This window comes from Chaetodon auriga, chromosome 7, assembly GCF_051107435.1.
Source record: "Chaetodon auriga isolate fChaAug3 chromosome 7, fChaAug3.hap1, whole genome shotgun sequence".
Taxonomy (NCBI): Eukaryota; Metazoa; Chordata; class Actinopteri; order Chaetodontiformes; family Chaetodontidae; genus Chaetodon; species Chaetodon auriga.
Genome location: NC_135080.1, coordinates 28,665,273 through 28,690,300, shown reverse-complemented (window position 1 = coordinate 28,690,300; position 25,028 = coordinate 28,665,273). Strand labels below are relative to the sequence as shown.

Sequence of the window (25,028 nt, the reverse complement as noted above, 5' to 3'; positions counted from 1 at the left end):
ATGGATTGGATTGGATTGATATATGTGTGATAGCTAGTGTAAGGGAAATTCTCCTTGTTGCTCGTTGAGAGTTGCGACTCGGTGTGATGAATCAGGTCTCTTTAATACATGCAGCATGGAGGGAAGACTCATGCAGAGTGTTCTCTGCAGATCTCCACAATGTCTTGGCTTTTATACTGTTTGGCAACAAAAAGGACAACTGGTTGTCACATGCACCTGGTATTGGTAAATCAGTCCCTTAAAACAATGATTATTTGGGGAGTGCACTCATCCTGTTTACCAGGGTTCATACTATACCATAATTGCACCTTAAACTTCCCCCTTCATCCTGTTTCCCTCATTGAATGTCCTTTTGTCCTTTTTCTCACCTTAGCGAGAAAGACGACAAAAAGACTAATTCATGGACTGATTCCTGGGATAAGTAAGTCATCTAATTCCTACAATAGATAGACAGATAGATAGGTAGATATATATATATATATATATATATATATATATATATATATATATATATATATATATATATATATACACACAGTATATATATATTTACAGTACTAGGTACTAGGTGCTAGGTAGGTGTGAAAAATGCTGTAAATTAAGAAGTGTTAAAGGTCCCATATTATGAAAAACTCACTTTTTCTGGGATTTGGGGTGTTATTTTGGGTCTCTGGTGCTGCCACACACACACAAAGTGTGAAATAAGACCGTCCATGCTTTTTGGAGTGAGATATGAATCTCTGAAAGCACCCTGCCTGCAGCTTCCACACGAGCTGATCGAATTCAGCACCTACTCTTACAAGAGAAGCATTTCATATTTCCACCCACCAGCCACCATCCCCCTCTCCATCTCCTCTGCCATCCACCCACCAGATACAGCGCTACGTTCTCACAGATCCACCATTTTCTTATCGAAAGCATCATGCCAAGAATCATGTCATGGCATCACATGCAGTGTTCTGTTGTTGGCTGTAAAGACGAGCACAACGCTCCATCAGCTCCCAGCCTCAGAGGACAGAAGAGCGGCGTGGATTGAATTCATTTTTGAAGGCAACGTCCCCACCACAGTTGGCAAAAACCTGTTGGTGTGTGCTAACCACTTCGAGACTGACTGTTTCTCCTACCTCGGTCAGTACGAGGCAGGATTAGCCGGGAAGCTTCTTCTAAAGGAGGGGTCACTTCCAACTTTGCATGGAATTCCTGCAGATGATGTACATGTAAGTATACAAATAATTAGCTGTGTGTTTCTTTTGTAGATTAGTGCGAATTCTTGCATGTTTTGCCATTGACAACAATGTAAGGCTAACTACTAGCTTCAAGACTACGACTTCAGCCATCAAAGGTTAGCTAGCTGCTACCGTAGCTTTAGGTACATCACACCACATTTCTGATCTTGCAAATGATTAAATGCATGTTCCAGGGAGATACAATTCAAATAAATTCAAATATCTTCAATTGTCATTACACAGGTACAACAAAATTGAGGTAGAACTCTCATATCAGTGCTAATTAAAGGACATAAAAGATACAATACAACAGACACAGGCGCATTATAATTTAAATAAGATAAAAACTGCATAAAATATATATCCATGAGGAGAATTAAAAAAGACTATTCCAGGAGTATTTATCTGTGTTTGGCGTTGTTCATTGCAGTAATGGCTCTGGGGTAAAAATTGTTCCTGAGTCTGTTTGTTTTGCTGCTATGGTCTTGAACCGCCTCCCTGAGGGTAGCAATTTAAAGAGGTGATGCTCAGAGTGGGATGAGTCTTTGAGGATGCTTTGGGCCCTCTTTAGGCAGCGGCTGTTGTATATTTCCTCAAGGGAAGGGAGAGGACGTCCGCAGATTTTTTGGCTGCTGTTAATCACCCTCTGGAGCCCTTTCCTTTCGGCAGCAGTGCAGCTGCTGAACCACAGTGTGATGCCGTAACTCAGCACCGACTCAATGGAGCTTTGGTAAAAGGACAACAGTCTGTCTGTGAGGCTGTTTTTTCCTGAGTATCCTCAGGACATACAACCTCTGTTGAGCCTTCTTTTATATTGCTTTTGAATTTACTGACCAGGTCAGGTCCTCCATGATGTGGGTGCCCAGGAATCTGAAGTCTGAAACCCTCTCCACACTGTCTCCATATATGCATACTGGTTGAGTGTCCAGTTTGTTTCTCCTGAAATCAATGGTCAGTTCTTTGGTTTTGAATGTGTTGAGAATCAGGTTATTCTCTGCACACCATGCTACCATCCACTGGATCTCCTCCCTGTATGCTGTCTCATCTCCTCCTGAGCCTCGCAACAGTAGTGTCGTCAGCAAACTTGATGATGGCATTACTCGGGTGGATGGAAGTGCAGTCATGTGTGTAGAGAGTATACAGTAGGGGGCTCAGCACACAGCCCTGTGGGGAGCCAGTGCTGAGCTTCAATACTGAGGAGAGGATGGGGACCTACTCAGACTCTCTGGGGGCGATTTGACAGAAAGACCTTGATCCAGTAGCAGATGTGTTGTGAGAGTCCCAAGTCCTGAAGTTTTGTCACCAGTCTGTTTGGAATGATGGTGTGTGAGCCATATTCATTTTGTATTATTTTGTGTAATTTTGTCCATGCCACTAGGAGGGCTGTATTTGCTGTGTGGCTCAGCCGACCTCGGGTCAGCCCAGGTAGGCTTTTTAACCCAGGGAAACCAAAACACAGATGTGCCCTTTTTTTTCTTTCACCCCTGCCCTTCAAAAAGCCTGTGCAAGCCACTGACTACTACATACATACTTGAAATGCTTGAAAATAAATAGATATTTTAAGTAAAATACAGTTATAATGTTGTAATAGGCACAGCTGTGCATGATAATATCTGGTACTGCAGTAATTATTAACATGCCTTCCAGTTTGAAGCAAAATTTTGAATAATGCACATTGACCAAATTTCTACCCCTAATCTGGCAACGTATCTCAGGGGATACGTACATTTCAAAAGCTGCTAGGTAACACCACAAACACAGTTGGAACATTTCTTCATCAGAATGTTTAGACAAATGTCCTAATTAATTTTAGGAATTTCTATTGTTGTTATATTGAAAATAAGTATGAACAATATATGATTACTTACCCCCAAGGAAGCAGGTTCTCCACCACTGGCAGCCATGAAGTTTTATGATCAGGCTGACGAAACGATGCAAGATAGTCTGAACCAAATCATGTGATCTAGATGCTAATACCAGTCAAGCCTTTTGATAAATGCTAACTTGATTAGTGAAAACCTCACAGCACACCCCCTACCGGATGTTTAAGAGTGTGTACTTCCTGGTGCACGTTGCCTGTTTTAGCAACCAGTACTAGATTTCGTTCAGGACTTAGTCAGTACATTTAGGTCGAAAAACTGCTTCGATTTGGATTTCCGTTCATCAAGAGGATGCGGACCTGTTACATTGTGGATTTACCTGTTTGTTTGGAAACCACGGAGGTGAGGAGGGCAAATGTTTGGAGTTGCCGATTGTTTATCGGAGCTGTACCGGAGCGAGCCACAGGGCCAGCGGAATACCAGCATCATCACACCGGGACACCATTCATCAAAGCTGGCCAACGCTCAATTGGGGTATGTGTTCATCAGCGCTGATATTATGAATGGCCATGGTAATTTGTGTGCACACATTCGCGTAAACCCAATGCATTGGTAGGAGGCTCGCAACCGTCTAAAAATAACTTTGCGCATCGAGACGAGATATTGCGCAACACAAACTATTTGCAGGCGTATTGATTAATAAGCTAATTCACTTTGCGTGGTCATTATGGACGAAGAGGAAAAAGGGCAACTTGGCCTCAAGACTGAATTTGGTGTGGGTGCAGGGGTAAAATCTGTAACTGAAAAACGCGTGGTTAAAGTAACACCCAAAGCTTTGTTGGAAAAAATAAGCATTTTAGAAAAGGAAAGAAAGTCTAACTTTGATAAACTGTCAAAAGTAAAAGAATCTATTGCTAAATTGATGGGTGATAAAGAGCATGTAAATGAGGTTGAAAATTAATTTAACAAGTTCAATGGGTTGTGTGACAAAATACAGCAGGTGCATACATCTTTATTGGGTTTATTGCCTGCTGATGAAGCAAACAAACATGAAATATGGTACCAAGCTAAATTGTTGAATGTCAATGAGTTTATTGTGGGTACAAATCAATGGTTGTCTGACACTAAAGCTTGTCCAGCTACCAAAGTGGGTGATAATCATGATGATGATGACTTGCCGGGTCAAAATGAAACTCAAACTGTCCAAAGTGAAAATGAAATTGGACCAACGGAAACACACACGGTTGTTGACAACACTTTAAAGGAACATGAAAGGGATGATCCTCAAACTGTTGATGTCAATGCTGGAAATGGAAATGAGGTTTTTGCCAGCAGTGGAAATGGAGCTGCTAGTGGAAAGAATGAGGAAGAGGAGGATCAGATTCAACCTCAAGACAGCATTTCAAACATGCAGTCAAGGCACCATGGCTCAAGTAGCAGATCTTCAAGTAGCAGATCCTCCACTTTTTCAGCCAGACGCAATGCAGAGGCAGAACAGGCCGCACTCTTGGCTTGAGCTGCTTTAAAGGATAAGCATGCATTGGAGGAGCGGGAGCTCATCTTGAGGAGAAAAAGGGAGCAGCTTGAGCTGGACACTGAGATAGCTGCCACTTCTGCTAAGCTAGCAGTGCTACAGGTTGGTAGCAGCATCCATTCAAAGCAATCTGATGGAATGGCTTCCTACATAAGGAAGGGGGCTAGATCTAAGCTCCCGCTCACCTCTCTCAATCCACAGGCCTCAATATTTGTGCCTCTGCCCTCACAGCAGCATGCATCTCTACCACTGCAAAGCAATGTTTCACTATTGGTAACGCCAACTATCATACCAAATTTGGTGAAAGAACAAGTTGCCATTTCAACATCTTTTCCCACTCAATTTGCATCACAACCAAAGCCAACTGTCAGTCAAGGCTCTCAACCCCCTCAGTTACAATCAAAGACAACCTTCAGTCAAAGCTTTCAACCTACTCTAGGCCAACAAGTGTTTCAACCTCTGCAAGTCCAAAATCAAACAGCAGGTCTCTACAGTCTGCTGCAACAGCAGAATGACATAACAGCTCTCCTCCGCAAACGTCACAACTGCTGCCGCGCCGAGAAATTCCAACTTATGATGGAGATCCCTCAACACATTTATGAAGGCGTTTGAGCACTGTGTGGAAGCAAAGACTAGCTGTAAAGGAGACAGTTTGTACTATCTCGAACAATTCACTAGGGGGCAGCCAAGGGATATTGTACACAGCTGCCTTCATATGACTGCAGATAAAGCATTCGCTGTTGCCAAGAAGTTGCTCAAAGAGCACTTTGGAAATGAGTTCAAGATAACAGCGGCCTACATGGAGAAGGTCACAGGATGGCCAGGTATCAAAGCTGAGGACACCAAAGCACTTACAGCTTATGGACTTTTCCTCTGTGAGTGTTTCAATGCTATGGATGATCTTCAGTATTTGGAGGAACTTAACATGACAGGAAACATAAAGATTCTGAGTCAGAAGCTTCCATATAAACTCAGAGACAAGTGGAGAGCAAAGGCATTTGAGATACTGGGGAAAACTGGTCGAAGAGCACGATTCTCAGACATTGTGAAGTTCATCAAGCAGTGGGTCAGAATCACTTCAGATCCAGTCTTTGGTGACATACAGGACACTTCACCTGTTATCAAAGGAGCTACAAAAGCAAGCAAGTTACAGGTGAAACCACAGCTGAGAAGAAACAGCTTTGCAACACAGGTGGTCATTGAGGATGGATGCAAAGCAGATGCTCACAAGAACGAGGATGGATAAAGCAAAACAGATGGTGACAAGAAGGAAAAGGCTCAGAACAAAGTGACATCCTTTACCAAGACTGATTCTATTTCTTGCCTGTATTGTGCTGCTGGTGATCATGTTTTGGAACAATGTTTTAAACTGGGAAGAAAGACACACAGGAAGAAACTGGACTATCTAAAGGAGAAAGGTCTGTGTTCAGTTGCTTGTGCACAGGACACTTGAGCAAGAATTGCGACAGGTGCATCACTTGCAAAAAGTGCAACTGAACGCACCCCAGTGTTTTGCACATTGGAGAGAAGGAAAGGGTTACTCAGAAGGATCAGAAGAATACTGAGCAGTCAAAGACTTCTGACAGCTGTACAACATCCTTTGCTTGTGGTCTTACAGGGGCTGGCCACTGCAATGGACTTCTTCCCATTTTGCCTGTTAAGGTAAAGTGCTCAAAGGGAAACAAGGTTATTTGAAACCTATGCCTTTCTGGACCCAGGGAGTACAGGAACTTTCTGCACCAGGAAGGTCATTGACAAGTTGAACATGGAAGGACGCAAATTCATGATTCATATCTGCACCTTGGGCCATAATAACTCGGTAGAAAGCTCCGTAGTTGACAGTCTGGAGGATTTCCGGATTTTCTGGTGAGTGCTTCTATCCACTTCCCAAAGTGTGTACCCAGAAAGAGATGCCTGTCTCCAGAGCCAACATAATCAACAAAAGGGAGCTTAGAAAATGGCCTTATTTAGAGGATGTAAACATTCCACACATAAACACTGATGTTGACCTGTTAATTGGCACAAATGCCTCCAAGTTGATGGAGCCGTGGGAGGTGATTAACAGTCGTGAAGGTGAAGATGGACCCTACGCGATCAGAACCCTACTGGGGTGGGTAATAAATGGTCCATTACAGAGAAGTAGCGACTGTAGAAGTGACCACCCTTCAGTTTATGCCAACAGAATCGCCATTGACAGAACTGAAGAACTGTTAACCAGCCGGTGCAACTACGACTTCAATGAGCGAGCTTCTGCAGCACAGGAAGAAATGTCAAGGGAAGAAAAGAATTTTTTGGAGATAATGGAAAGCTCTGCTCAGCCTCTAAACGGACACTACACGTTTCAGCTGCCTTTCAAAGGGAAAGATGTTTTGATGTCGAACAATCTCTGTGTTGCCATGCAACGTGTTTGTGGTCTGAAAAGGAGACTTCAGAAAGATGTAAGCTTTCATGAGGAATACAAGAACTTTCTTGCTGATGTCATTAGCAATGGCTACACCGAAGAAGTCCCACAGCATCAGCTCGAAATGCTAACAGGGAAGGTGTGGTATATAAACTATGAGTGGTGTTTGACTGTGGAGCAGAGTACAAAGGGGTCTCACTCAACAGTAAACTCTTGCAAGCACTGAACCTCACCAGCTCGTTAGTTGGAGTTCTCATGAGGTTCAGACAGGAAGTCTGAAGTGGCCATAATGGCAGGCATAAAGGCTATGTTCCACCAGGTTGAGGTGGCAGAGGAACACCAGGACTTCTTAAGATTCTTATGGTGGCCTCAAGGTAACCTGGAGTAAGACCATGTAGAGCATCGCATGACTGTCCATTTATTTGGAGCAATTTCATCACCCAGTGTTGCCTGCCTTGCTCTTAGAAAGACCGCTGAAGACAACCAGGCCAGCTTTCCAACAGAAGTGATCGAAACGGTCAACCAAAACTTCTATATGGACGACCTACTGAAGAGTCTGCCCTCTGAAGAGGATGCAGTCACCGTGGTTAAGAACCTTACAACCATTTGCAGCAAAGGAGGTTTCACCCTCACTCAATGGATCAGTAACAGTCCAGAAGTGCTTCAAAGCCTCCCAGAGGATCTCAAGTCCAAGAACCTGCATGAGCTTGATCTGGACAGGGATAAGCTGCCATTAGACAGAGCTTTGGGTTTGCAGTGGTGTATCGAAATGGACAATTTCAAATTCAAGCTGAAAGTCAAGGAAAAGCCACCAACCAAGAGAGGCATATCCATCATCAGTTCCATCTATGATCCATTGGGATTCCTGGCACCTCTAGTACTCCCCGCCAAGCTGCTATTGCAGGAGATATTCAGGACGAAGTGTGATTGGGACGATCCAATACCTCCAGCTTTCCAGCAGAAGTGGAACAAATGGCTGACAGATCTTGAGAAGGTGGCATATTTCAAGATCCACAGATGTGTGAAGCCTGAAGGATTTGGGAGAACTGTCAGCGCCCAATTGCATCACTTTGCCGACGCAAGTAAGAACAGATATGGCACGGCTACTTACCTGAGGATGCAGAACATGGATGAGAGGGTTCATGTTGCCTTCCTATTTGGCAAAGCCAGAGTGGCTCCCCCTGAAGCATGTCACCATTCCCCCGTTTGGAGCTCACTGCAGTGCAAGTGGACAAGATGTTTTGATTGGAGCTCCAGCTTCCACTGAAGAAAACCTGCTTTTGGACTGACAGCACATCAGTTCTTAGGTACATACTGAATGAGGACCGAAGATTTCAAACCTTTGTCGCAAACAAGGTAACCATCATCAAGGACAACTCAGAAGTTGAGCAGTGGAGATACATTCCTACATCCCTGAACCCTGCTGACGATGCTTCACGTGGATTGAAGGCAGAAGATCTTATGAAGCAAAGATGGATGGAAGGCCCAGAATTCTTACGGGAACCTGAAGAAACGTGGCCAACATTTCCTGTGGATACAAGTGTCACTGCTGACGACCCAGAAGTAAAGAGAAGTCTGACGGTCGATGCAATACTTGTTGACACCAACACCACATCGCAACTGATGACCCATTTCTCTGTTTGGCAAAGATTGAAGGTTGCAGTTGCATGGCTCATTAAGCTGAAAGGAACTCTGCTCAAACTGAGTAAGAAAAGAGTTGGTTATAGAAGGAGGACTTCTACGAGTTGGGGGACGGCTGAATAAGGCAGCAATCCCTGAAGACATTAAACACCCCCTCATCTTGTCAAAAGACCAGCACATCTCCAACCTTATCCTCCATCACCTCCATCTACAGCTTGGACATGGAGGTAGAAATCATGTTCTTTCCGCTACAAGGAGAAAATACTGGATCACAAGTGCACCTACTGCAGCGAGGAAGATCATATCAAGATGCCTCATCTGTAAGCTCCATGGTGGAAAAACCAGTGAGCAAAAAATGGCAGACCTGCCAGAACAGAGAGTGATATGGAGATATGGAGATAAAGATATGGAGTAGTGTTCACTTGTATGACAAGCAGGGTTGTGCACCAGGAAGTGGCCTATTCTCTTGACACAGACTCATGCATCAACGCATTATGTAGATTCATCTGTTGAAGAGGACAAGTCTCGCACTTGAGATCCGACAATGGTACCAACTTTGTGGGTGCGGAAAGAGAGCTGTGAGAAGCCTTAGCCTTTTTGAATCATGACCACATTGAAAGAGCCTTGTCCAAGAAGGGAATCAAGTGGAGCTTTAACCCTCCAGCTGTGTCCCATCACAGTGGTGCTTGGGAGCGCATGATACGGATGATCAGGAAGATTTTGTGCTCTGTGCTCCGTCAGCAAACCTTGGGTGATGAAGGGTTCCATACGGTGCTCTGTGAGGCTGAAGCTCTACTCAATGACTGTCCCATCACAAGTCTGTCAGAGGACCCCAAAGACCTTGAGGCGTTGACGCCAAACCATCTGCTACTCCTCAAAGGAAAACTAGTTCTCTCCCACCAGGACTGTTTGACAAAAGGGATGTTTACGCAAGGAGAAGGTTGAAACAAACCCAGTACATCTCGGATCTCTTTGGAAGAGGTGGATCGGTGAGTACTTACCGCTTTTACAGGAGCGTCAAAAATGGAACCAAGAGGAGTTTCGTTCCTGGAGACCTGGTCATGGTTGCGGACTCCACGGCACCATGTGGGTCATGGATGGAAGATGAGCAATTCGGTTTGTTGTTTTTGTTGTGTGTATTATGAGCTAAAGTTATTGCCGCTGTTAGAAAGGAATTAAAACATCCGAAATAATTGTAACATTACTGAGCTGTCCGTTTTGCTATGTTCTAGCGCACTGGGCGCATGTCTAAACTTAAATCCTCCGTTTCAGCAACCAGTACTAGACTTCATTTAGGACTTAGTACAGATGGTGTTAAAAGCGGAACTGAAATCAAGGAAGAGCATCCTAGCATAGCTCCCCCTTTGTTCCAGATGTGACAGTGTTGTATGAAGAGCTGTGGCTATGGCATGCTCTGTAGACCGGTTTCTTCTGTAGGCAAATTGATGTGTGTCGAGTGTGGATGGCAGGTTTGTAGTGATGTGATTCCAGACCAGTTTCTCAAAGTACTTCATGATGGTGAGTGTAAGAGCCACTGGACGGTAATCATTAAGACAGTTTATGGTGGTTTTCTTTGGTATGGGAATGATTGTAGAGGACTTCAGGCAGGGTGGGATTGTGCACTGGGACAGGGACTGGTTGACTACCCCAGTGCAGACACCAGCCAGTTGGTCCGCGCAGTGCTTCAGCACCCTCCCTGTCACACCATCTGGCCCAGCAGCTTTCCTTGGGTTCACTGCCCGCAGTATGCTCCTCACCTCATGTTCCTGCACCGTGAGGATGTGGCTGCTGGGGGCTGGACGTTGTAGTGTGTCTGCCCCAGGTGACTTGACCTCGAAGCGACCAAAGAAATGGTTAAGTTCCTCTGCCAACTCAGTGTCACCATCGGCTACTGGAGGTTGCTGAACTTAAAATTGGTGATGTGTTGCACCACTTGCCATACCTCTCATGGGTTGTTGCTGTTCAGATGCTCCTCTATCTTCCTTTTGTATGCTGTCTTGGCATCCCTGATGCCTCTTTTTAGGTTGGTTCTGGCCAGCCCTGAAAGCGGTGTTCCGCTCTTCCAGCAATACTTGGACCTGCTTTGTCATCTGTGGCTTCTGGTTTGGAAACACCCGAATACACCTATATACTGTGACAGTTTCAACACAGTGTCTGATGTAACAGAGTATGGTGGAGGTATACTCTTCAAGATCCTGGTGTTTAAAAATGTTCCAGTTGGTATTTTCAAAACAGTCCTGCAGCTGCTGTGAGGCACCATTTGGCCATGTTGTAACAGACTTTATGGTGGGGGGTGTTTTTTTTCTTAGGGGGGTGTATGCTGGTATCAGAAACAGGGACATATGGTCAGACGAGCCCAGGTGAGGTAGCTGTGTGGTTCTATATCCCTGTTCAATTCAATTCAATATTCCTTTATTTGTCCCGCGAGGGGAAATTCCAGATTACAGCAGCATCAGTAGAGCAAATTAATATAAGAAGTGCTCACAAATTAGAAACAACATCAGATCAAAATATACAAAGAATGAGAATTTTTAAATAAAAATAAAAGAAAGAAATTGTAAAAAAAATTGTAGGAAATTGTAGATAGTAGATAGATAGATAATATTTACAGACTGTTATGTACATGTTTTATTGCACAGCTTATTGCATAGACTATTGCGCTGATTATTTGGAGCAGTTTTTATTATACAGTCTGATAGCTGCAGGGAGGAATGACCTGCGATACCGCTCTTTCACACACTTCGGATGTAGCATCCTGTCACTGATGGAGCTCCTCAGTGCAGTGAGTGTGTGTTGGAGGGGGTGGGAGTCATTGTCTCTCATTGAGGACAGCTCGGCTGTCACCCCCCCCCCCCCCCCCCCCCCCCCCCCCCCTCCTCCACCAGTTTCAGAGGGCATCCCAGGAAGGAGCTGGCCTTCCTGATGAGTTTGTCCAGCCTCTTCCGGTCAGCTGTAGTGATGTTGCTCCCCCAGCAGACTACACCATAGAAAATGGCAGAAGCCACAACAGAGTCATAGAAGGTCTTCAGGAGTGCCCCGCGCACCCCAAAAGACCTCAGCCTCCTGAGCAGATAGAGTCTGCTCTGTCCTTTTTTGTAAAGTGCAGTGGTGTTATAAGTCCAGTCCAATTTATTGTTCAGATGAACACCTAGGTACTTATAAGATGTCACCATCTCAATGTCCCTTCCCTGGATGTTCACTGGTGATGGTGAAGAGTACGGGCGCTGACGAAAGTCCACAACCATCTCCTTGGTTTTATCCGCATTAATCAGGAGGTGGTTCTGCTGGCACCAGTCCACAAAGTCCTGGATGAGTCCTCTGTATGACCTGTCGTCCCCATCTGTGATGAAGCCGACAATGACAGAGTCATCAGAGAACTTCTGCAGGTGGCAGGTGGGTGACAGGTGTGAAAAGTCAGTGTAGAGGGTGAAGAGGAACAGTGCCAGCACCGTTCCCTGGGGGGCCCCCACACTGCAGAGGACAGTCCCTGACACACAGTCCCGTGTCCTCACATACTGTGGGCGGTTTGAAAGGTAGTCCACTATCCAGCATGTGAGGTGTTGGTCCACTCCTGAAAGTTCCAGCTTGTTCCTCAGGATGGCAGGCCTGATGGTGTTAAAAGCACTGCTAAGGTCCAGGAAAAGGACCCGAACACAGCTCCCAGGTGATTCCAGGTGAGATAGAGCTCTATGGAGGAGGAAGGTGAGGGCATCGTCCACTCCAATGCCAGGCTGATATGCAAACTGCAGCGGGTCCATGGACGAGCTCACCAGGGGGCGCAGGTGGGCAAGGACCAGCTGCTCCAGGGCTTTCATGAGGTGTGATGTTAGGGCCACCAGCCTGTAGCAGCTAGGGTCCCTGGGATGTGGGGTTTTTGGCACAGGTACCACGCAGGACATCTTCCAGACGCGTGGCACCCTTCCCAGTCTCAGGCTCAGGTTAAACAGATGTCCAATGATCCCGCTCAGCTGATCAGAGCAGGATCTGAGGAGCCTGTGACTGAGGCCATCCGGTCCTGCAGCCTTCCTGGTCTTTAACCTCCTGAGTTGATTCCTCACCTGGAGAGGTGTTTTATGTTTGTGTAGACTTTATCCAGAGTATTGCCCCCCTGGTGGCGCATTTGATGTGTTGATGTAGGAAGCACAACTTTCAAATCAGCTTGGTTAAAATCGCCTGCAATAATATGCACTGCATCTGGATATTTATTCTGTTGGAGGCTGATGGCGTTGTACAAGTGACTGAGGGCCTGGCTAGCATTAGCCGTCACTAAAACGGTAAACTCCAAGGGGAGATAAGATGGTCTGCATCTAATCGTTAGGTATTCCAAGTCAGGGGAGCAGTGACGATGATGGTATTGTTGGTACACCAGTTATTGTCCACATACAGTTATACCCCCCTTCCTTCTTCTTACCAGAGTTGGTGTTTCTGTCTTGGCGATGGGCTGTGCAACCTGCTAGTTCGATAACTGTGTCGGGTATGGAAGAGATCAGCCAGGTCTCCGTGATCAGCAGTATACAGCAGTCCCAGATGAGTCTGTTTCTAGCAATCTGAAACTTGAGTTTGTCCATCTTGTTTGTGATGGATCTGGCGTTAGACAGGTAGATGCTGGGAAGTGGCAGCTTGTGTGGATGTCTCTTTAGTTGTACAAAGATACCAGCCCAACAGCCCTGCTTCTGCCTCCTCTCTCTGCGCCATCTCCGCCTCCATCCTGCAGGGATGGTAGTCCACACAGAGCCTGGGGACTATGAATAAAGCCATTGCTTACAGAGTGTTTACATTTTAATCCAATATTGAGGAGATCCTGACGACTGTAAAAAGGGTGCGCACAGCTAACTGTATGGGTGAAAAACAAAAACCACACATACAACACAAAGGAAACAAACGAAAAGCACCGAAAGGGAGAGCTCAGAGCCGCTGCATGATAGCTTACCACCATCTTCCCAGCCAACATAGAAGAGCACCAGCCAATCTGTGACAGCCCTACCAGCATTTGCAAATATTTAGCTGTGTTCATTTTGCAGGTTTACACGAACTAACCAAGTAGTGTTTTACCATATAGCACAAGCTAAAGCTAACTGCTATTTCTAGTTAGCAATAAGCATGGTCTCCATATGCAAACCCAGCACCCAGTCGGTCAAGCGATACAGACACAGATGCTCTGCCGGGTTGAAGCTTCGGGAATTTGTGAAAATAATGCATTTAGAAATATTTTCTAAAGTGGAATATGTTAGCATAGCCCAGGGCAAAATGAGTGTATGGTTCAGACTGCTACATCACATAGAAAATTTACACTCCAAGCCAACCATTCTGTGCAATGAGTTTCCTCTCTTGGAATCAGCTGTTGCAGCCTTTTGTGCTTGAATTTACACTGTTACAGTGCTGTCATGTTTTACTTCTAAGTATGCCCTGTTATCGTAACAACATACTTTTGTTACAGCTGTCCAGGCTACTGTGTCCTGATAGAGGACAAGCTACCACATCATCACGGGATCCCCTTTTTTTGAGCCGAGCTTTCCAAAGTCCAGGAAGGGAGAGTGCAGAGCCAAACCAGTGAAGACTGAGGCCACATTTGTAAGTGTTAACTTCTTCTTTTTTTTTTTCACTCAAAAAAATAAACATTTAAAAATCTGAATTTGTGGCATTGGCTGACTATATTTAGTTTATTATGATGTACGTTATTATAGATAAAAGTCCCTGCTCCGTCCCCCACAGCTGTAAAGGACCATAGTCAGTCCTGTAAGTGTTGTATGCGCTCTGCAGCGAGAACACATTTAGGCAAACAGGTTCTAAACCTGGATGGTCAATCATGCATGAAGGTCTTTCATCCAGCTGCTGCAGCTGTCTTGTAACCTATTATGCATAACATAAGGTGAGTATCTGCAGTGGCATGTTATGTGCAATCATACACTGTAATCATAAGTGTAGGTAAAGATAATGTGGCAGAATATGTTCTCAGGCTTTGACTGCATTGTTGCACAATTTCCACATGTGCACCCACATTTTAGATTTGAATGTGCATGCTCTAGCTAGCTACTTCTTCTCAGCCTGAGGTGAATGGCCAGTAGTGCTGTGTCCTCTGTGTGCAGTGTCCTCTGTGTGCGAACTGCCCATTCATGTGTAAATGACGAGGAGAGCTGAAACTAACAGCGCAGTTAGACCGATCAATGTCTCAGCAACCCAGTGGTCAAATTTAATGATTGACACCTTTATCGACCAGTCAGAGTTAAGAGAATCAAGGGGCAGGACCCAAGTTCACCATAGAAATACAATGTGTGTGCTGCCTGACCTTAATTGACACAAATCCCCTCTGATGCAGCATGATTGTAATTAGGTCACAGGTGTGGGTAGTTTGGGGCCTGTTTGGGGCCTCCACTGCGTCTGGCAAACAGACGCAGTGGAGGATCGCTGTTGACGAGGCGCTGGTCGGATGGCTGTTACAGCGGAGTGACACCTTGTCCCAGGTTTGGGGGACAGCGTGAGAGAAGTGATTCGGACAAGGACGTGCATACCTGCTGCCGGAACTGTAGGAGCTGCTGCTGCTGATGCCAGAAACCAAGTCGCCAGTACACCGAGAGACAACGGAGATGCACGGTGGGAGAGGGGGAAGCCTTGGATAAAAGCAGAAGGGTGAGGACGCATTTCACCCTTACAGATAAGTACCCCTCTACTTTTACTACAAAGTATGCTGTGACGAGACAATACACATTAACTGTTGCTGCCACCTTATTTTTTTGCAACTGTTATCCTGAAAGAAAAAACTGCAACTTTGGTCATCCCACCATCAGCCATTATATGAACATATTCAGTAACTTTTACAACTTTTAAATCCTCTCCTGGCATTTGTTGTTTGGTGTGTCTGCTCCTCAACAGAAACCGGTGGTGTTACACACTGTCACGGTCACTCCACTCGGCAGTAACAAAATCAGCAGACGCACTAAAGTGGATATACACTATTTTCGTGTTTTCGTTACATGCCCATATAATTTCTTGGGGTATGAACTGTGTTTTGTTTGGGTGGCAATGCTTGGTAGAGGCTTTTAGCTGAGTGTCTCCCTGTCATTCTGGTATGCTACAAGTTAGGATTGGTGCTTCCTAGCATTTGTATCGGAGAAAAAAAAATAGAGAGACGTTTTTTGACTAACCATTCAGAAGCGTCCTGCTGAATTTCTCAGTCTGAGGTTCTGTAGGAGTCTCGCTTTCATCAGGATCCGATTTAGGTTCGAACATATACGGCTGAACTACGAAAGCACTCGGTCTGTTCATTGCCACCATGTCCGCTACTTTCACATGGGTAGTGCTACGTGATTCTACGCTCTCCCCATTACCATGGTAACACTTTATGGGTGGGGCAGTAGCAGCTCATTTGCATTTAAAGCTACAGACACCAAAAACAGTACATTCTGAAAGGGACTGAAACAGAGGGAAATAGAGGGGGGTGAGAATCTTTTCCTAAAAGCTATTTCCAGCATACAGCTTCAAAAACATGTTTTATGGAAATCATAGACCTATGTAACTTATTGAAAAAGCTTCATAATATATGCTTCATAATATATTTTCATCAATTAAATCAAATCAATATTTGGTGTGGCCACCTTTTGCCTTCACCACAGCATCAATCCTCCTAGGTACACTTGCACACAGTTGTTGAAGCAACCTGGCTGATAGGTTGTTCCAAACATCTTGGGGAACTAACCACAGATCTTCTGTGGATGTCGGCTTCCTCAAATCATTCTGTCTCTTCATGTTGTCCCAGACAGACTCTATTACGTTGAGATTAAGGCTCTGTGGGGGCCATACTATCACTTCCAGGACATCTTGTTATTCTTTATGCTGAAGATAGTTCTAAATGACATTGGCTGTATGTTTGGGCTGGTTGTCCTGCTGCAGAATAAATTTGCGGCCAATCATACACCTACCTGATGGTACTGCATAATGGTTAAGTATCTGCCTATATTTCTCAGCATTGAGAGCACCATTAATCCTCACCAAATCTCCAACTCCATTTGCAGAAATGCAACCCCAAACTTGCAAGGAACCTCCACTATGCTTCACTGTTGCATGCAGACACTCATTATTGTACCACTCTCCAGCCCTTCGGTGAACAAACTGCCTTCTGCTACAGCCAAATATTTCAAATTTTGACTCATCAGTCCTGTAATGGGAATTCTTGTTATTCATCTTTTCTGTAAGTATTCACTGTCTTAAAGCCAAATGAACAACCATATCATATGATTAGGTGCGTGTGTATGTCATAATCTGCTGACCATGTAACCACGTACAGTATGTTATTATGCACTGATTAAGTGAACCTTGTGTCCTGATTGTACAACACATTATGACGTGCCTATTGTGCTGACATTGTTCTGATGATAGAACAAAGTCATCCTGTCTACAAAGATAATATATTGTATATAATCTATCAACTTCTCCTGCTCCGGGCTCTTTCTTGTCGTCTCACACTTGAGACAACAAGAAGGGAGTCCATCTGCAGGCGTCAGAATAAACTCACAGAAAGACAACGAACGACTCTGTGCTTTTTAGTACAAAATTGCCAGAACAAACTTGGCGTTGTCGGCAGGATCACCCGTGAGGCGACGTTCGGGACTCAGCGCTGCAGGTTTTAAGTCTGTACAGCTGGAGTCTGGGACTCCAAAACCCTGAACCTCCCTATCAAAGACGGTAGAGAAGCGGGGGACCTGGCACGTGAGGACTGACGCCCACTCACTGGCGTGATCCAGAGAACCTTTTCTGGCACACAACCTTGTCTTTCTGGTGAGTAAATCCGGAAAAGGTAAACGATCCTCACCACCTGGGGTGTGTTGTAATAGACGTATTAACAGGGCAGGTTTTGGAAACCGCTGTAGGATCAAGGAAGCTTCGGGTCAGGGACCCAGGGGGGAAACCGTTGAAGAGTCTGGGACTCATAGGTACAGCCCCTGTGCACATTAAAAAAGTGGGGAGTTTAATAAAAACAACGAAATTAAGGTTAAAAAAAAAACTCTAGAGAAAACCAATAGTAAATATCTACACTGATTAGTTGAACTGGTAATAAATAAAAATAAAAATCCGAGGTCCTTACAAATCCACCTAAAGAGAAGAAGAAACTAAAAATCTAAAACAATTTTTTTTCTCTCTCTCTCTCTCCTTCTTCTTCTCCTTTTCCTTTTCAACAATGGGTTCCAACAGCAGTAAAGAAAAAGCATCTGAAAATGAACCTCTGATGTGTTCTCCCAATATTCAATTTATGATCACAAAATATGGTGAACGGAGTACTGACCAAATTAAAATCTGGGTTCAGGAGTGTGGGTTCCCATGCACTGGCAGTTTTAGCCTAAACCAATTAGAACACTTGAGAGTCCAACTAACAGCAAAGGAAAAAATCAGTCAGACAAAGCAAAAGAAAAAAGGAAAACTGTTTAAAGCAAACTGGGAAGCTTTTGATTGTTGGCTCACTGAAGCCAACATCAGGGACAGAAAACAAAAGGCAGGGAAAACTACACTAACCTCTGCATCTCAGTGCCTCAAACTAGATCCTGATCTGGACTCGGCTCCGCCCAGACAACGGCCAGCACCAGCTGTGGACCGAGGAGGAGCAGCCAGCGCCCCGGAAACAACTACAGCCACAGCCCAAGCCACACCATCACGGCCTGAGAAACCAATACCTCACCCAAGAGGGGAAAAAGAGAGACCTCCACCTTATGCTACCAAGTATTGCGCACCGCATACCCCTCCCCCACGGGATGCGCACAAAACACAACAAGGCACCATTTTCAAGCGAACAGACTCTGTTCCTCACTCAGACTCTGTGCTAATTGCACCGATGGTTGAAGTAGCTGGAGGAGACGGAAACTCTCAGCTAATCTTCAGACCATGGACGTACAACGACATGAAAGAAGCTGCCAAACACCTCCCCTCTGTCCAAAATGGGGGAGAAGAGTTTTGCAACACAACTGTTTACCAGCTGGTAGTGCCCTTTTGCAATATGTGGATGACCTCATGATTTGCTCTCCCACAGAAGAAGCCTGCAAACAAGACACACTTGCTCTTCTGAACCATCTGGCTGATAACGGCCACAAGGCCAGCTTGTCAAAACTTCAGTTTGTTTCAAAACAAGTCACTTTTCTGGGTCATGTGATCACAGCAGAGGGCAAAACCCTCTCACCCAAACGAATTGAAGCAATCCAAAACATCCCACAGCCTGAAACAAAGAAACAAGTTATGAGTTTTTTAGGAATGACGTCATATTGCAGACAGTGGATCCCAAAAGTCACATGGACACCTGAGGCAGTAAAAGCCTTTGTGGACCTGAAATTGGCATTGCAATCTCCTCCGACACCTGTAGCCTATTTCTCATCTAGACTCGACTCAGTTGCTGCAGGACTTCCTACATGCCTTAGAGCTGTGGCAGCTGCTGAAAAAGCTGTGATAGCATCACGTGACATTGTAGGCTATGCTGATCTCACTCTACTGGTACCACATGCTGTTTCAATGATTTTGCTTGAACAGAAAACTTCTCACCTGTCAACAGCAAGGTGGCTCAGATATAACACGATTCTGCTTGACATGCCTAACATCACTGTTAAAAGATGCAATGTTCTTAACCCTGCAACTTTTCTCCCTACACCAGATGATGGACAACCGCACGACTGCATGGCAGTCATAAATGAAACCTGTTCTCCCAGGCCTGATCTGCAGGACACACCTTTACAGAATGCTGACCTAGAACTGTTTGTGGACGGTTCAGCCTCGAGAAACAACCGGTAAAAACCAAGCAGGCTTTGCTATTACAACACTACATGACACAATTGTTGCACAGCCACTCCCCTCAAATTATTCTGCACAAGCTGCAGAATTGGTTGCACTGACAGAAGCATGCAAACTTGCTTCTGATAAAACAGTTGACATATATACTGACAGCAGATATGCATGGGGAGTGGTACATGATTTTGGCCGTCTTTGGGCCAACAGGGATTTTTTAACTTCCACGGGCAAACCCATTGCCCATCACACCATGGTTGCTGCACTTCTCGATGCTGTCCTCCTTCCAAAACAGGTCGCTATCTGCAAATGCCAAGCACACACAAACAATGATGATTTTGTTTCACAGGGGAACGCCAGAGCGGATGCTGCAGCTAAGGCAGCAGCATAGCTAGATAACACTAAAAACAACATGCAATGTCTTGCCATTGTTGACTCACCATTGACACCCACAGCCGATTTGCAGGACCTGCAGGCCAGAGCCGGCCATGAAGAGAGGCTGGCTTGGAAAAAAGCAGGCTGCTCTTTTTCTAACAAAGTGTGGTACGGACCAAAGGACAAACCATGTTTGCCTAAATATTTGTTTCCTCATTATGCTAAGTTGACACATGGAAGAGATCATGTGTCAAAAGGGGGTATGATGAGTGAAATACAGAGATATTGGTTCACAAAGGGTTTCTCTAACTTCTCCCAAAAATTTTGTCAAAGTTGTGTGATCTGTGCTACTAACAATGCAGGCAGAGGCATCCAGATACAACAGAGTGCTCATCCACCACCACAAAAACCTTTTGATCACTTACAAATGGACTTCATTGAGCTAACACCTAGCGAGGGAAAGAAATACTGTTTGGTTTTTGTTGACATGTTTTCCAAGTGGGTGGAAGCTTTTCCCACTTCTAAACAGGATTCAGCAGCAGTAGCAAAAGCTTTAATCAGAGAAATAATTCCCAGATGGGGAATTCCAGGTAAGATCTCATCTGACAATGGTACACCTTTCGTGAGCACAGCCCTGAAGAGCGTGGGTGAGTATTTTGGTATTGACATGAGGCAACATTGTGCCTATCACCCAGCAAGCGGGGGAGCTGTTGAAAGAGAGAATGGTACATTGAAAGGCAAGTTGGCTAAATGCTGTGATGAAACTGGTTTAACTTGGACAAAAGCACTACCGATTGTTTTGATGCACATGAGAGCTAGGGTCAGAAGCAGAAACGGCCTCAGCCCATTTGAAATCCTCTTTGCACAGCCAATGAATACAGGGATTGGACCTGTTAAGAGGCAACTCCCTCATACCAGCCAGTGCGAAGATGAAATGTTACGTTATTGTGCAAACCTGTCCTCTGTGCTTTTTGAAATCCACAAACAGGCTAAGGACGCCCCGAAACTACACGACCTAGAGCCAGGAGATTGGGTTGTAGTGAAGGATCTGAGGAGAAAGAACTGGAAAGCACGCAGGTGCAACGGATCTTTCCAAGTCCTCCTCACCACGGAAACAGCTGTGAAAGTCATGGAACGGGCCACCTGGATACACGCCAGCCTCTGCAAATGCGTTCCTGAGCCGACGGACAAGACAACATCAAGCGTGCGGAGCATCAGTAGGTGAACCAACGCTTTCCCCCGCCTTGTGTCTGTGAGGGAGAGAGGGGTGTGGATAACAATAGGGCCACACGTTTCTCAAACTCACGAAGAGGCAGGCACACTGAATACGGGGGTAAGCTGAGGTGCCACGGCTGATGCGATGACGGCAACAAATATACAGTGGCGCTGGAGGGGTGACGGATGTAGAGGAATTCGCAGCGTATTCCTGCTCACTGCCACCATCGTCCTGCTACTGCTCCTGCAACAAGGCACATCTCAGCCTAATCAACAACAGGGGTGCGAAAACTCAAACAGCAGCTGCAGAGCATCCAACTGCAGAAGGAGGAGAGAATTGCTACCAGAGATTACTCGCTCCCCACTGAAGCCTGAGGAAAATTCCTGGTACACTGTGGTACTATCAACAGCCAGAAGGATTACAAACGACAGCTGCTATGTCTGCACACAACTTCCTCACGGAGTGGGGGACGCAATACCTGTGACGCCACGACCACTGAACATTTCTGAGACCTTAGGCGTCATGCTAGCCTTCACCCTGGGGGTTTCCCTGCGAAACAGAACTGTGACAGACATGACTAAGAGCATTAACATGTGCAATATCAGCATCACCAATTATGGAGGTTCAACAGCTAGATTCTGGAACATGACACAAGTGACACAAGTAGGAGTTCACCAATCTATCATGACAACAAACCCCACCAAACAACAAGGAACTGTCTGTTTCACTAGGAAATGTTTCACTGAGCGGGAGCACTTTCTGGGGATATCACCGTGCAAGCAGACAGTCATGGCCACCTGCGGCGTATCATGGGGAAATGGTAACACAACCTCATGCAGAAACAGAACACCATACATCGCTTCTTTGAATCTGACAGACACTGTCAGCCTAAACCGCCCGGGCTACGACAATCCTGTACTACTTCTGCCAAATGGGGATGGCTACAGATCACTGAAAGAGCATGTCTGGGTGTGTGGACAACATGTGTACCAGTCTCTTCATCCTGGATGGTGTGGCACCTGCTATCTTGCAAAGCTGGTGTCATCTGTTACTATTCTTCCCACACTAAGCCACTTCCACACTCACTACACGCACTACTACATACCACATAGAGCAAGACGTGACACAGAGAGAGTTCCTCAGTGGCAGAAAGGAATTGGAGGGTTCCTCCCCTGGTGGGGAACTGTAAACAATGCCTTTAAGATCGACGACCTGGCAGTGGAATTAGAAAACCTGACGGCCTTAGTGTCATCTGGGTTTTCTGCCCTCACCCCCACTGTCCAAGGCATCCGAAATGTGGCACTGCAGAACAGGATGGCAATGGACATGATGTTTGCCAGCCAAGGAGGAGTCTGCCACATTATAGGTACGGACTGTTGCACTTACATTCCAGACATCACAGACAACATGACTCATGTTGTATCACACCTGAATGACCTGCTGCATGAAGAAAAGACCAAAGACTCGGAGAAATGGAGTCTGTGGTCTTGGCTGACTGACGGAGGATGGAAAGTGACATTGCTGAAAATACTGACACCCTTTCTCCTTTTCCTGACAGTATTTATGATTGTAATCTGTTGTGGTATACCTTGCATCAAAGCTTTGATCACTTCACAAGTCAAATCCTCTGTAGGACAGTTCATGATTCAGTCTGAAGATGATCCCTCTCTGGACTGGGTTCCACCCTATGCTAATCTTGATGATTTTTAACACTGTTGTTTAATCTAGCAATATTGCTTATGTTGATTACTCTCTTAATTGTTAATCTAGCAATATTGCTTGCTTTGATTAAGTTGAGTTTTCATAAATCGTCGTAATTTCTAACTGTTAATCTAGACTTTATTTACTTTATTTCCTTTCAATTTTCAATTTTCATTTTTTACTTTATTATTATTTTTTTTTTAATTTTCATAAAATGTGAGTTTCAATGATTAATTCTAGTTTGTTGTGTTAATTTGTAATGTTAATTTGTGAGCGTAATACGCTCAAATGGGGGAATGTAATGGGAATTCTTGTTATTCAGCTTTTCTGTACTTAATCATAAGTATTCACTGTCTTAAAGCCAAATGAACAACCATATCATATGATTAGGTGCGTGCGTATGTCATAATCTGCTGACCATGTAACCACATACAGTATGTTATTATGCACTGATTAAGTGAACCTTGTGTCCTGATTGTACAACACATTATGACGTGCCTATTGTGCTGACATTGTTCTGATGATAGAACAAAGTCATCCTGTCTACAAAGATAATATATTGTATATAATCTATCAACTTCTCCTGCTCCGGGCTCTTTCTTGTCATCTCACAATTGAGACAACAAGAAGGGAGTCCGTCTGCAGGCGTCAGAATAAACTCACAGAAAGACAACGAACGACTCTGTGCTTTTTAGTACAAAATTGCCAGAACAGTCCAGATCACCTGCTGCCATTTTTCTGCATCCCAGTTCCTATGTTTTTGTGCATGGTTGAGTTGCTTGGCCTTGTTTCCATGTCAAAGGTATGGCTTTTTGGCTGCAACTCTTCCATGAAGGCCACTTCTGGCCACACTTCTCCAGACAGTAGGTGGGTGTACCTGGGTCCTACTGGTTTCTAACAGTTCCGAGCTGATGGCACTGCTGGACATCCAATTTCAAATGGAAATAAGCATGACGTGTTTTCATCTTCTGCACTAAGTTTCCTTGGCCGACCAATGTGTCTACAATCCTCAACGTTGCCCATTTCTTTGTGTTTCTTCAAAAGAGCTTGAACAGCACATCTTCATCCCAGTCAACTTTGAAATCTTTGTCTGGGAGAGACCTTGCTGATGCAGTATAACTATCTTGTGTCTTGTTGTTGTGCTCAGTCTTGCCATGGTGTATGACCTGTGACATAAAACTGTCCTCCACAACCTCACCTTGGTAGCAGAGTTTGGCTGTTCCTCTCCCACTTTTAAGCCTCTTATGCAGCTGTTTCTGTTTTAGTTAATGACTGTGTTTCAACATACATGTGAAATTGATGATCATTAGCACCTGTTTGGTATATTTGGCTGATCATGCATCTGACTATAATCCTACAAAATCCCTGACTTTGTGCAAATGTTCCTATAAGATGCTGGTTTGAAGGCAAAGGGTGGTAACACCAAATATTGATTTGATTTAGATTTTTCTTTTGTTTGCTCACTTTGCATTTCGTAAATTGATTAAAAAAAGAACAGTTATTATTTATGTTTTTGATCAGTAGTTTGATCAAATTTTTTATAGTCTCCTCTTTGTTCTTTTCTATGTCTCCTTTTGTTCCTGTTATTATTGCTTTGTTATGACCCTGTGGGTCATTTGTGAGTGTGTATGTTTTGTTTTTTTTTCTCTTTGCGGCAGTGTCTCCTCCCCCGGTGTGTGTGTGTCTCTTTCTCTCTCTCTCCAGTGTGAATGGAGCATGATGATGGCTGCTGCAGCGCGATTGGTCAGGGGGTGGATCCCCGGTCTATTTGAACACCGGCAGCCTGCACTCTGGCCTCTCTCCAGCATTTCCACCACGAGGCAACCAGCAGGATGTTTGGATTGTTTGAGTCAGGGCAGTGAAGTAGGGGGAAGAAGCCTTTTGTTTGAACCCATTTTCTCCTGTGTTTTTGTGTCAGGAGCTTAGGTTACAAATTTGTCATTTATTTTCCTTTTGTTTATTAGGAAAGTGTAGGGTGATTTTAGTTTGTTCTGTTTGTTATGTTGGCCTGTTCTTCCCCTGAAGCTAAATAAACTGCACATTGTTTGAATTTGGCTTATCCAGTTGCTGGCCTTCTTTGGAGTGGGAAGACTGGAGGGAGCGCATCTGTTATGTCAAGGGTTCCCCTAGACCGGGGCATAACATGATTTGGGGGCTCGTCCGGGATGATTTTTCGTAGTTTGTCATTGTCCGGTAAGTTTGATTGATTTCTTCCTCTTGGTCTCTGCTTGTTGGTTGGCAGTTTTTTCCTTCTTGGGTGTGGCAACATGGAGTTTAAATTGGAGGAATTTGTTAGCAATCCTACCGTTGCTAAATTTGATTAATGCAATAAAAGTGATTTGATTTTGATAGCCAA

General features: G+C 44.8%; 1 protein-coding gene across 3 annotated transcripts; it reads left to right on the top strand.

Annotated features, from left to right (window-relative positions):
* Window positions 1–722: 722 nt before the first annotated feature.
* On the top strand, window positions 723–25,028 carry LOC143322906 (uncharacterized). Of its 3 annotated transcripts, none has more exons than XM_076734341.1 (3): window positions 723–1,217; window positions 14,060–14,193; window positions 15,084–25,028. In XM_076734341.1, exon 3 carries the CDS (start codon window positions 21,116–21,118, stop codon window positions 22,679–22,681), a length of 1,566 nt encoding a protein of 521 aa, XP_076590456.1. In that variant the 5' UTR covers window positions 723–1,217; window positions 14,060–14,193; window positions 15,084–21,115; the 3' UTR covers window positions 22,682–25,028. The 3 variants fall into 3 exon arrangements, with proteins under 3 accessions (XP_076590456.1, XP_076590457.1, XP_076590458.1); XM_076734342.1 differs by lacking the exons at window positions 723–1,217; window positions 14,060–14,193 and having other exon boundaries at window positions 18,127–19,154; window positions 19,250–19,382; window positions 20,744–25,028; XM_076734343.1 differs by lacking the exons at window positions 723–1,217; window positions 14,060–14,193 and having other exon boundaries at window positions 19,229–19,382; window positions 20,744–25,028.

What these genes read in the sequence shown, in the direction of transcription:
- LOC143322906 (XM_076734341.1), top strand. Translation starts at nt 21,116, where the DNA reads ATGACGGCAACAAATATACAGTGGCGCTGGAGGGGTGACGGATGTAGA.